At 45.3% G+C, this 12,243-nt stretch overlaps 1 protein-coding gene across 1 annotated transcript in view; it reads right to left on the bottom strand.

The window, feature by feature from the left end:
• The window catches only part of LOC128136185 (importin-11-like), a 180,027-nt gene that overhangs the window by 86,749 nt on the left and 81,035 nt on the right, over positions 1-12,243 (bottom strand). Inside the window, exons 14-15 of the mRNA XM_052775369.1 lie at positions 5,858-5,905; positions 5,103-5,208 (exon numbers count right to left, since the gene is read on the bottom strand). Coding sequence (XP_052631329.1) covers positions 5,103-5,208; positions 5,858-5,905 — 154 coding nt within the window. The remainder of the gene's footprint in view (positions 1-5,102; positions 5,209-5,857; positions 5,906-12,243) is intronic.

Raw genomic sequence — 12,243 nt, 5'->3', positions numbered from 1 at the left:
AACAGATTGACTGTATGGTGATTTTAACCCATATTGAGTGACTGCTGCCTTAGCTTCTTTTAAAACTTTCCAGTCTAACGCTTCCCAAACAGGACCCCCATGTGCCCCTGCCACAACTGGGAACGCAGATGGAATAATTTCACCTTCAATTAAAGCATCTCTGATTACCCCCTTCCATCTTTTTGCCGGATCTCCCACCCCACCCCCTGTTAATAAGGTCGCCGGAGGTGGCGGTGGCAAAGGAGCCACGGCACCGATCTCACCCGATACGTCCTGTGAAACACAAGGATTCATTGGAGGTGGTCGCGGGAATGACGAAAATCCTGTGTTGAAAGGTGGTGGAGGTGCAGGAAAAGTTGAAGATGCCGGCTCGGACTTCACCGACAGCTCCAGGCGGGCTTCAAGAGCCTCCAGCCTTTGTAACAGTTCCTTTAGTTGCGGATCCCCTGAACCTATTGCCCGTTCCTCCTTTCCCTCGGGCGGAGATGGAGGAGTGGATGGTGGCAGTGGTGGATACAGGGATGAGGCAACTGGTTTAGGTGATGAAGGATGAGAATTAGAGACTAAGTTGTTTTCCGTCTCTTCTGCTGGTGGTGGTGGAAATTCTGCCAGGCTGTCGGCTTTTTCCAAGGGCTGATCTCTGGACTCTGGATCTGCTACCGCAGATTTCCTGACTGCACTAGCCCCTGCCCCGGATACATGGGTTGGAACAACAGCTGGAATTTGTGGTGGCGCAAAGGTGAAGCTCGCCGGGGATGGCATCCCTTGTGGCCCTTCGGGCTGCAGTGCGGCAAAAGCAGAAGCTACTGCCGAACGTTCAGCTTTCATATCTTTTAAAGTTTCTATAATTAACTTCCACATGGTGGAGTATCTGCTCGCCTCTTTTGAACCCGAACTTATGTTTTGCCATAGTTCTTGCCCTATCTTTTCCCAAGTAGGGATGGCAAAAGCATCTCCAAAGGTAGGGAGTAAGCCTTTTTCTCTCGCCCATATTAACAGGGCTTTCAGGGTAGACGAGTCATAACTTAATCCTCTCGTAGAGAGCATATGTTGGAGGAGCTTAACCACTACTGCCTCTTCCTTGGACACAGTGGACCCCATCTCCTCCCCGGCCGCTCGCCTGATCAGGACGAGATTCCACGACGGTACCGTTTTTTCCCGAGTGCCGGGGCAGCACTCGCCTACGGCTGGCTTCCGCACCCTCTCTCCGTCGGCTCCTGTCGTAGAATTCAACACCGATCCAAGGGTCCCTGTTCGGGCGCCACTTGTTGACGCGGAAGTCACGGACACTGCACACAATCAATATGATCAAGCAGATGCCACTTTATTGCCCAAATAGTTCGGTTTATATACTCATTCTGGTTCCTGTTCACGCATAAGCTGATTAAAGATTGGTTAGCATGTGTTGTCCACGTGCCTAGTTACACCTAATGATTGGTTATATCAACACTGTACACGCGCATAAACATAAGACATAATTGGTTATATTAACTAAAACATGCGAAACTTGTCTCAGTCTAATTGGTCAAGATAAACTGCCGAATTGAGGTTCTTTGTGCCAAGTTCCCTTTATCGTGGAATGCGCACCTGTGTTCTTCTAATTGGCATCTTTCTTTTTTTGTCGTCGTCTTTATTCTGTTCAAGGCCTTCTAAAGGCATCTGGAATGCTCTTGCGACCATTAGCGAAATATGTGTCCGCAACAGGAAAGTGACCATATTGCAAAATAAGGCAGCTTCTGTTTCAATAGCCATAGGATGGTAGCTTTAAGCACTCTGGACAGCATTCACACATTCAGTCACAAGTATCATACTTGATACCAAAGTACTAAGTGTCACATTGATACTTTCTCTCTCAGCAGGAAAAGAGTTGTTTTTAAGACTGAATTATTGCAAAAGATTGTATTCAGTAAACTATTTTCATACTATGGAAAAGTTTCTCCTTAGTCAGTACAAAACTAAACATTATGCAAATGATAAATTTGGCAATGCAATGTTTCTAGAAGTCTTTAAGAGGTTTATTTTTTCATTAATCCCATATTTCTCCTACTGCTACAGTCATGGTTGACAGTCTCACTATCAACAGACAATGAGCCACTCAAAGAAAACAAAACAGCAAATCCTATGGTCATTGCTGACAACACATAGGTTTGTGTTTCCAAACATGAACTAGTTTGTGAACAACCATGCTAATCACCATGGGACATTTTGTAGCACAGCAGATCATACCCTCCAATCTGTTTTATCGGAACTGCATATGTATTTCTAAAGTTGTCATTAAAGCAACACTCCATTCAAACTACTAACACTGTCTCTCCTTCATTCCCATGGCAGACTCCAAAGACGCTGGCAGTAGAAGCAGTTCAAGCGAACAAGGCTTCAAACTTCTGGACAACTTCTGCAAGCTTCTGTCCCCACAGGAATTTCATCACAAATGCCAACCAAATGGTTAGATCAGGTGTCTTCCCTACTGTAAATATATCAACTGCAGAAGACTTTTGTCAGTTTTACTGTATGGGTGGATGGCATAAAAATGCCAAAGCCAGCATGTGCTACAAATACTGTGGCAGCTTTATTCAGAGATTGGTGCTGGTGCAGCACAAAAACCAAGGTTCAATCATATATACAAGATCTCTAATTTTTTCCTGCTCTTCTGACATTTAGCCTAACCGTTAGAGTGCTTGGCCACTGGTAGATAGTACGATGAAGTTGAGATCATATAAACAACAAAAAAAAGACTAATGAGAAAGAAAAAAAAAGAAACACATTAGGAGACACCAGGTAAACAACTGTGGCAATTATTCTGTGACCCTGAAGTAAGGTTACACATCCAAAAGTAAATAACTCATTAGGAAAAGTATATTGTAATGAAAAGCAGCATTTTAATTTTTGTAATTTTAGCAGGATCTTCCAATCTACATGAAATTGAACTGTATTTGTAAAGAAAATGTTTATAATTGGCATTTGGAAATAAAAAAGCTGGCTAGCAACTCATTATGGAAAATCATTTACAATTTATGGTAGCTCCTAAGGTTATTAGCGAACAAATTCGTTCATATTTCAGATAATGTCTGGTAAGATGAATTTCAAATGTATAAGAAAAGGCCATTAGGGTCACTGCCAATGACTTGGATGAGAAAAATAGGACATTTTATTCAGAGTCAAAGGGTGATTTGGAACTTATCTGATTAGGATTAGCATGTACAATAGCATTCACTGTCCTTCTCCTGAGGAACTGGGAGGAACATTGTCTTCCTAGTCAGTTGTAGATATGAACAGCTCAGTGTCAAAACTGATCTTTCAAAATACTCTATGGTATCTGCTAAACAAAACAGAGGTACTCATGTGAAGGCCATCCAAGGGAAGAGGACCTTGGTGAGAAGGAAAACCCACAGATGGGCTATATAATACTCTTCACATAGAACCAGACTGTAATCATTCACACTTTACAACACAACCCAAATCCTTACTTCCCCACTTTATTGCTAGCAAAATTAACTGAAGAGTGCTACAGAGGGCTTGTATTTCAACTAGTAAAGAAGAACAAATCACTATTTTGGCTAAGCTACAGTTTCACAGACATTATTTCCACATATTTCAGTGAGACTTTGCTGCCTAAAGGGCTCTGGGGACTCAGGAGGCCTAAGTATCTTTCTACAAATGAGCAAAGGTGGTTGTCCTGAGAAAGTTTAAACAACTCAAATACATGCAAGAGGACAGACATATAATAATAATAATCTGCCTAATATAACAGAACCCTGGAAGTAGCCGCCACACAGTAATTTAAATGTAAACAGAAACTACCACTGTCATGAACACTGTCACTTCTGTGACTGTATCCATTACTGTGGTGGACTGACCCTGGCTAGATGCCAGGTGCCCACCAAAGCCGCTCTATCACTCCCACCCTCAGCTGGACAGGGGAGAGAAAATATAACGAAAGGCTCATGGGTCAAGATAAGGACAGGGAAAGATCACTCAACCAATTACCATCATGGGCAAAACAGACTCAACTTGGGGAAATTAGTTTAATTTATTACCAATCAAATCAGAGTAGGATAATGAGAAATAAAAACTAAATCTTAATACGCCTTCCCCCCACCCCTCCCTTCTTCCTGGGCTTAACTTTACTCCCAAATTCTCTACCTCCTCCCCACCGAGCAGGGCAGGGGGATGGGGAATGGGGGTTGTGGTCAGTTCATCACACGTTGTCTCTACCGTTCCTTCCTCCTCAGGGGGAGGACTCCTCACACTTTTCCCCTGCTCTAGTGTGGGGTCCCTCCCACAGGAGACAGTTCTCCACGAACTCCTCCAATATGAGTCCTTCCAATGGGCTGCAGTTCATGAACTGCTCCAGTATGGGTCCCTTCCACAGGGTGCAGTCCTTCAGGAACAGACTGCTCCAGCGTGGGTCCCCCACGGGGTCACAAGTCCTGCCAGCAAACCTGCTCCAGCGTGGGCTCCTCTCTCCATGGGGCCACAGGTCCTGCCAGGAGCCTGCTCCAGCCTGGGCTTCCCACGGGGTCACAGCCTCCTTTGGGCGCATCCATCTGCTCCAGCGTGGGGTCCTCCATGGGCTGCAGGGGGACAGCCTGCCTCACTATGGTCTTCCCCACAGGCTGCAGGGGAATCTCTGCTCCGGTGCCTGGAGCATCTCCTCCCCCTCCTTCTTCACTGACCTTGGTGTCTGCAGGGTTGTTTCTCTCACATGTTCTCACTCCTCTCTCCAGCTGCAGTTGCACAGGGTTTTTTTTCCCCCTTCTTAAATATGTTATCACAGAGGTGCTACCACCGTCACTGATTGGCTCAGCCTTGGCCAGCAGCAAGTCCATCTTGATGCCGGCTGGCACTGGCTTTACCGGATATGGGGGAAGCTTCTAGCAGCTTCTCACAGAAGCCACCCCTGTAGCCCCCCCGCTACCAAAACCTTGCCATGCAAACCCAATACAGTTATCAATATGTACTTCATACCTCTGCTCATTTAGTGGGTATGTTTAAATACTGAGTATTTTTCAAGTCTGCAATTATTAGACATTATATCTTACCAGATTTGTATCAACAGTTCCTATTTAAATGATGAAGACGTAACAAACCAAGGTGTTTACCTGTTATGAGAAACCTGTAGTTCTGCTAATAGTTGATTTTTAAACCACTGATCAAAATCCACACTATCAAATAGTTCATAAGCAGCCAGTCCAACCGCATTATACACTGGGGAAAAACAATAGAGTTATGCTTATTGTGTGCTTGAATGTTTAATTTTTAATTCTAAATAATCAGACTAATTTAATTTTCAAAAAACATTTTTGATAACCTGAGCATAATAAAGAAAATAAAACTAAAGCATATACTCTGAAGAAAGATATTATCAGACCATGGTGAAGGCAACTCTGGAGGAAATTTTAGTAAAAGTAGTGTCTTACAGAAGAAATATGCAGACTCTTTAAAATAGTTAACAGCCATAAGAAAAACTTAAGATCTCATTCTAACATCAAGAATGGTTCCATCAGAGGCCTTAGACAATTCTTTTCTTTTGCCATAAAATCTCCTTATTTGTAAAATGGACAGACTACCTCCATCGAAGCACTGCAGTTCATTTATTTGCAGAGGGGAAAGGACAGGACAGTAAAGGAGACTAAGGGTTTGTTTCACAAAAATGCTGAAAAAAGCACCATATGTTTACATAAGCATTTCTAAAAGTTAAGACTGACATCAAGTGCATGGAGAAATAGAATTTAGGTCCTACTTTTCAAATGTTTTAAAAATAAATCTTGCAAATTCTTCATATAATTTTTAAGAAGTCAAGCACATAAACAAAAGGGGCTCTGTTCCTTCAAAGGTAAAGTAAAATTTAATTTACCAGCATCTTTAATCAGTATAGTACTGGTATCTTCCATGTTGGTAGATCCTACAAGACAAAGTTAAAATAAAGAAAAAAGCATAATTAAACAAAGAACACAAGCAACTTCACACTTTTACACTTTAAATAAGTATGCTATGAATTAAGTCTGCTTCACTATTTTTGTTTTATTCACAAGTTCAGTATTTCAGTTTTGATACTTTCTTGAGTGAATATACTAAAATCAAATCTCTGCTTTCATACCCTATTTTTGACTGACTTCCTCAGCGCTGAACATTTTTAACAGCAACATGCAAGTAAGTCAGAAGTATGTATTTTAAAGAACAGACTCAAATCCCACAAATTGCTGAAAACTGTCTACCATGTGGTACTATTTCCAGAGTCACTACTTAGACCTAGTTCCTATATACATTACATATGTGCGCATGTATATTTACAACGTATAAGTAAAAGTTTTCCAAAATCTTAAAAATTAATGAATTCTTAATATCATCTAGTACTTCAACAATAACTCTCAAATTGAAAACATCCAGAAATGGCTACTATGGGCTTCGGGAGGGAAAAAAAAAAAAAAAAAAAGTGCGTATGTGTACCTTTTAGCATGGAAGTATTATATTCCATAATTCTTGAAAAATAAAGTAAGTGTCAACCATTTTGAAAGGAACCTTTTACCATTCCCGGTATCACAGCACAGCAAGCCATCCTGAAACTTATGTACACGAAGTATTTTACAAAGAGATTCTGGATGTGAAGTCAGAACACCACCCTCAGAAAACGAATATTTATTTCTATTTAATAGGATGTATTGATCCATTCTGATAACTTCAAATATAAAATATTATAAGTCAGTGTCCTGGGTTCAGCTGGGATAGAGTTAATTTTCACAGGAACCTGGGAGGGGGCACAGCCAGTACAGCTGACCTGAACTAGCCAAGGGGCTATTCCATACCATGTGACATCATGCTCAGTATATAAATGGGGAGAGGGCCGGGGGGGAGCTCTCTCGGCTTTCAGTGGGGGAAGTGGCAGAGGGTCAGGTTCTGGGTGGTGAGCAGTTGCACTGTGCATCACTCTTTTTGTATATTCTTTTATTAGTACCGTTGTTGTTGTAGCTTCTCTTTTTGTGTTGTCCCAGTAAATTGTCCTTATCTCAACCCTCGAGGTTCTGTTTTTTTTCCCTTTTCTCCTTTCTGATTCTCCTCCCCATCCCCCCGGAGGGGGAGCGGGAGGAGTGAGCGAGCGGCTGCGTGGTCCTTTGTTACCGGCTGGGCTGAAACCACGACAGTCCTTTTTGGCGCCCAACGTGGGGCAGGAAGGGTTGAGATAACGATAGATCTGGCCAGAGCGTGTTGAAACAAATTTGTCATACGCATTTCTTATATTAGATAAATAGATGCTAGTCACAATCTTGGTTCATTTGTTTACATGGTGGCATTTTGTAAGTTCTTATATGCTCTATGTATTGCCTGTAGTTACGTTTCTCACCTCTGGGAGAGTGATTGGGATTATTATTTTGCTGTACTGGACAATGTCGACTTATGAAATGATTACATCACTGGTCATGAGGTTAAGCTGGTATCTGTATGAGGCAGTGATATCATTTCCATACTTCGGGCACCTTCTATCGGATTTTATTGGTAATTGCACCCAATCCATGGGAAAGTTAGGGGGGGATACTTCCCCCCGTCCCTTCGCCTCCCTTCTCTCCTTCCGGCTAATTACAACAGCTTTTGAGAATTTTGAATATCGTTGGGATGCGCAAGCCAGCATGCTGTTAGTGCTATGCCTCCTGAATATGTTTCAGGTCTTGTTTAGGGCTACAAAAAGGTTTTTTAAGAATACCACCCAGAGGTGGTATCTGCCCCAAGGCTGGATATTCATGGGTGGCACGGCATGTGGGAGGATATGGGCAGGTATCTGGAGAACTTCTCACCTCCAGTGGCTTGGAAGTTCACTCCCGAACAACTACAGAACCCTCATGAAGTGGTAGAATATTTGAAAGGAAAATGCTGTGGCTATTCCAGAGACGCACAACTCACTGCACTGTGCTGGGCCCTGGCCAGTATCTACCAAACACTGCTTGATATTAGGCAGCACCCTCAGGGGGAAAAGGGGGAAAACAGGGCAACAGGCACCGTGGCTACCCCGACCCCGGCGACAGGTACTGCAGCTAAACCAGAGAACCAACCTGTGCCAGTATCAGTCGCCCCTGTACGGAAAAAGAAACACACAAAGAAATCAGTTCGCTTAGTGAGAGATGAAAGTGAAGCAGGGTCATCACGAGAACAGGAGGAAGAGGCAGAACCCGAAATAATCACCCGATCTCTATCCCTGAGTTGCGCGACATGCGAAAAGACTTTGGCCGCCACCCAGGTGAGCACATTGTTACCTGGCTGCTCCGATGCTGGGATAATGGGGCCAGTAGTTTGGAATTAGAGGGTAAGGAAGCCAAGCAGTTGGGATCTCTGTCTGGGGAAGGGGGCAGTGACAAGACGATTGGGAGAAAAACACAAGTCCTCAGCCTCTGGAGGCGACTTCTGTCAGGTGTGAAGGAAAGATACCCCTTCAAGGATGATGTTACATGTCACCAAGGCAAGTGGACCACCATGGAGAGAGGTATCCAGTACCTGAGGGAATTAGCCGTGCTGGAGGTGATTTATAATGATCCAGAAAATGGGCAGTCACCCACAGATCCAGATGAAGTCCAATGCACACAACCAATGTGGTGGAAGTTTCTATGAAGTGCACCACCAACCTATGCCAACTCATTGGCAGTAATGTCCTGGAAAGAAGGCTATGGACAAACGGCGGACAAACTGGCTGTCCAACTCCGGCAATACGAAGGAAGTCTCTCTTCCTCCCTACGGGCCTGTGTCTCGGCTGTAGAGGAATTGTCCCGAGAGTTCCAGCAATTCAAAGTGGATATGTCCTCCTCCCCACCTGTACAGGCCCGCATCGCAGCTATTAGGAGTAAGCGTTCCTCTGCCCAAGAGAGAGGAGAGAGAAAGTACACACGACGGGCTAACCTGTGGTTTTACCTGCGTGACCATGGAGAGGACATGAGGAAGTGGGATGGAGAACCTACCTCAGTCCTAGATGCATGGGTACAGGAGTTGCGAGAAAAAGCAACCAGAAAAGAGGATTCTTCTTGGAAAAATGCCGCTCCAGTTTCCCGTGAGCAGTCCCCCAGACGCAGTAGAAGGACCGATCTCATTTCTGATCCTCTTGAAGGGACTTCTGATTCACGTTTGCGAAAAGTGAGTAACGGATATTCTAACCAGGATTAGAGGGGCCCTGCCTCCAGCCAGGTGGAGGAGAGGGACAACCGGGTCTACTGGACGGTGTGGATTCGATGGCCTGGCACATCAGACCCACAGGAATATAAGGCTCTAGTAGACACTGGTGCACAATGCACCCTAATGCCATCAAGTTATAAAGGGGCAGAACCCATCTGTATCTCTGGTGTGACAGGGGGATCCCAAGAGCTAACCGTATTGGAAGCTGAAATGAGTCTAACCGTGAATGAGTGGCATAAACACCCCATTGTGACTGGCCCAGAGGCCCCGTGCATCCTTGGCATAGATTATCTCAGGAGGGGGTATTTCAAGGACCCAAAAGGGTACCGTTGGGCCTTTGGTATAGCTGCATTGGAGACGGAGGAGATTGAACAGCTGTCCGCCTTGCCCGGCCTCTCTGAAGACCCTTCGGTTGTGGGGTTGCTGAAGGTTGAAGAACAACAGGTGCCAATTGCTACCACGACGGTGCACCGGCGGTAATATCGCACCAACCGAGACTCCCTGATCGCCATCCATAAGCTGATTTGCCAATTGGAGAGCCAAGGAGTGATCAGCAAGACTCACTCACCCTTTAATAGTCCCATATGGCCCGTGCAGAAATCTAATGGGGAGTGGAGACTAACAGTAGATTATCGTGGGCTGAATGAAGTCATGCCACCGCTGAGTACTGCTGTGCCAGATATGTTAGAACTTCAATATGAACTGGAATCAAAGGCAGCTAAGTGGTACGCCACAATTGACATTGCTAATGCATTTTTCTCAATCCCTTTGGCAGCGGAGTGCAGGCCACAGTTTGCTTTCACTTGGAGGGGCGTCCAGTACACCTGGAATCGACTGCCCCAGGGGTGGAAACACAGCCCCACTATTTGCCATGGACTGATCCAGGCTGCACTGGAAAAAGGCGAAGCTCCAGAACACCTGCAGTACATTGCTGACATCATCGTACGGGGCAACACAGCAGAAGAAGTTTTTGAGAAAGGGAAGAAAATAAACCAAATCCTTTTGAAGGCTGGTTTTGACATAAAAGAAAGTCAAGTCAAGGGACCTGCACAGGAGATCCAGTGTTTAGGAATAAAATGGCAAGACGGGCGTTGTCAGATCCCTATGGATATGATCAACAAAATAGCAGCTATGTCCCCACCGAGCAATAAGAAGGAAACACAGGCTTTCTTAGGTGTCATGGGGTTTTGGAGAATGCATATTCCAAATTACAGTCAAATTGTAAGTCCTCTCTACCAAGTTACCCAGAAGAAGAACGATTTTAAATGGGGCCCTGAACAACAACAAGCCTTTGAACAAATTAAGTGGGAGATTGTTCATGCAGTAGCCCTTGGGCCATTCTGAGCAGTACAAGATGTTAAAAATGTGCTCTATACTGCAGCTGGGGAGAATGGCCCTACCTGGAGAGTCTGGCAGAAAGCACCTGGGGAGGCCCAAGGCCGACCCCTGGGGTTTTGGAGTCAGGGATATCAAGGATCCGAGGCTTACTGTACTCCAAATGAAAAAGAGATATTGGCAGCATATGAAGGAGTTGGATCTGCCTCAGAAGCAGTTGGTACTGAAACACAGCTCCTCTTAGCACCCTGACTGCCAGTGCTGGGCTGGATGTTCAAAGGGAGGGTCTCCTCTACACATCATGCAACTGATGCCACGTGGAGTAAGTGGGCCGCACTGATCACACAACGAGCTCGCATAGGAAACCCCAGTCACCCAGGAATTTTGGAAGTGATCACAGACTGGCCAGAAGGCAAAGATTTTGGAATGTCACCAGAGGAGGAGGTGGCACGTGCTGAAGAGGCCCCGCTGTATAATAAACTGCCAGAAAAAGAGAGGCAATATGCCCTGTTCACTGATGGGTCCTGTTGCATTGTGGGAAAACATCGGAGGTGGAAGGCTGCTGTATGGAGTCCTACATGACAAGTCGCAGAAACTGCTGAAGGAGAAGGTGAATCGAGTCAGTTTGCAGGGGTGAAAGCCATCCAGCTAGCTTTAGACATTGCTGAAAGAGAAAAGTGGCCAGTGCTCTATCTATACTGACTCATGGATGGTGGCAAATGCCCTGTGGGGGTGGCTACAGCAATGGAAGCAGAGCAACTGGCAGCGCAGAGGTAAACCCATCTGGGCTGCCGCACTGTGGCAAGATATTGATGTTCAGCTAGAGAATCTGGTTGTAAAAGTACGTCATGTAGATGCTCATATACCCAAGAGTCGGGCCACTGAAGAACAGCAAAACAACCAGCAGGTGGATCAGGCTGCCAAGACTGAAGTGGCTCAGGTGGACCTGGACTGGCAACATAAGGGTGAGCTATTTATGGCTTGGTGGGCCCATGATACCTCTGGCCATCAGGGAAGAGATGCAACATATAGATGGGCTTGTGATCGAGGGGTGGACTTGACCATGGACATTGTCACGCAGGTTATCCATGAATGTGAAACCTGTGCTGCAATTAAGCAAGGCAAGCGGCTGAAGCCCCTGTGGTATGGAGGGCGATGGCTGAAATATAAATATAGGGAGGCCTGGCAGATTGACTATATCACACTCCCACGAACCCGCCAAGGCAAGTGCCATGTGCTTACAATGGTGGAAGCAACCACTGGATGGCTGGAAACATATCCTGTGTCCCACGCCACTGCCCAGAACACTATCCTGGGCCTTGAAGAGAAAGTTTTATGGCGACACGGCACCCCAGAAAGAATCGAGTCGGACAACGGGACTCATTTCCGAAACAACCTCATAGACACCTGGGCCAAAGAACATGGCATTGAGTGGGTATATCACATCCCCTATCACGCACCGGCCTCCAGGAAAATCAAACAATACAATGGACTGCTGAAAACAACATTGAGAGCAATGGGGGGGTGGGACTTTCAAACATTGGGATACACATTTAGCAAAAGCCACCTGGTTGGTTAATACTAGAGGATCTGCCAATCGGGCTGGCCCTGCCCAACCAAGACTTCCACATACTGTAGAAGGAGATAAAGTCCCTGTAGTGCGCATGAAGAGTATGTTAGGGAAGACAGTCTGGGTTAGTCCTGCCTCAAGCAGAGACAAACCCATCCAAGGGATTGCTTTTGCTCAGGGACCTG

This window comes from Harpia harpyja, chromosome W, assembly GCF_026419915.1.
Source record: "Harpia harpyja isolate bHarHar1 chromosome W, bHarHar1 primary haplotype, whole genome shotgun sequence".
NCBI lineage: Eukaryota > Metazoa > Chordata > Aves > Accipitriformes > Accipitridae > Harpia > Harpia harpyja.
The sequence above is the reverse complement of the archived record's forward strand: the minus strand, read 5'-3'. Positions and strand labels throughout refer to the sequence as shown.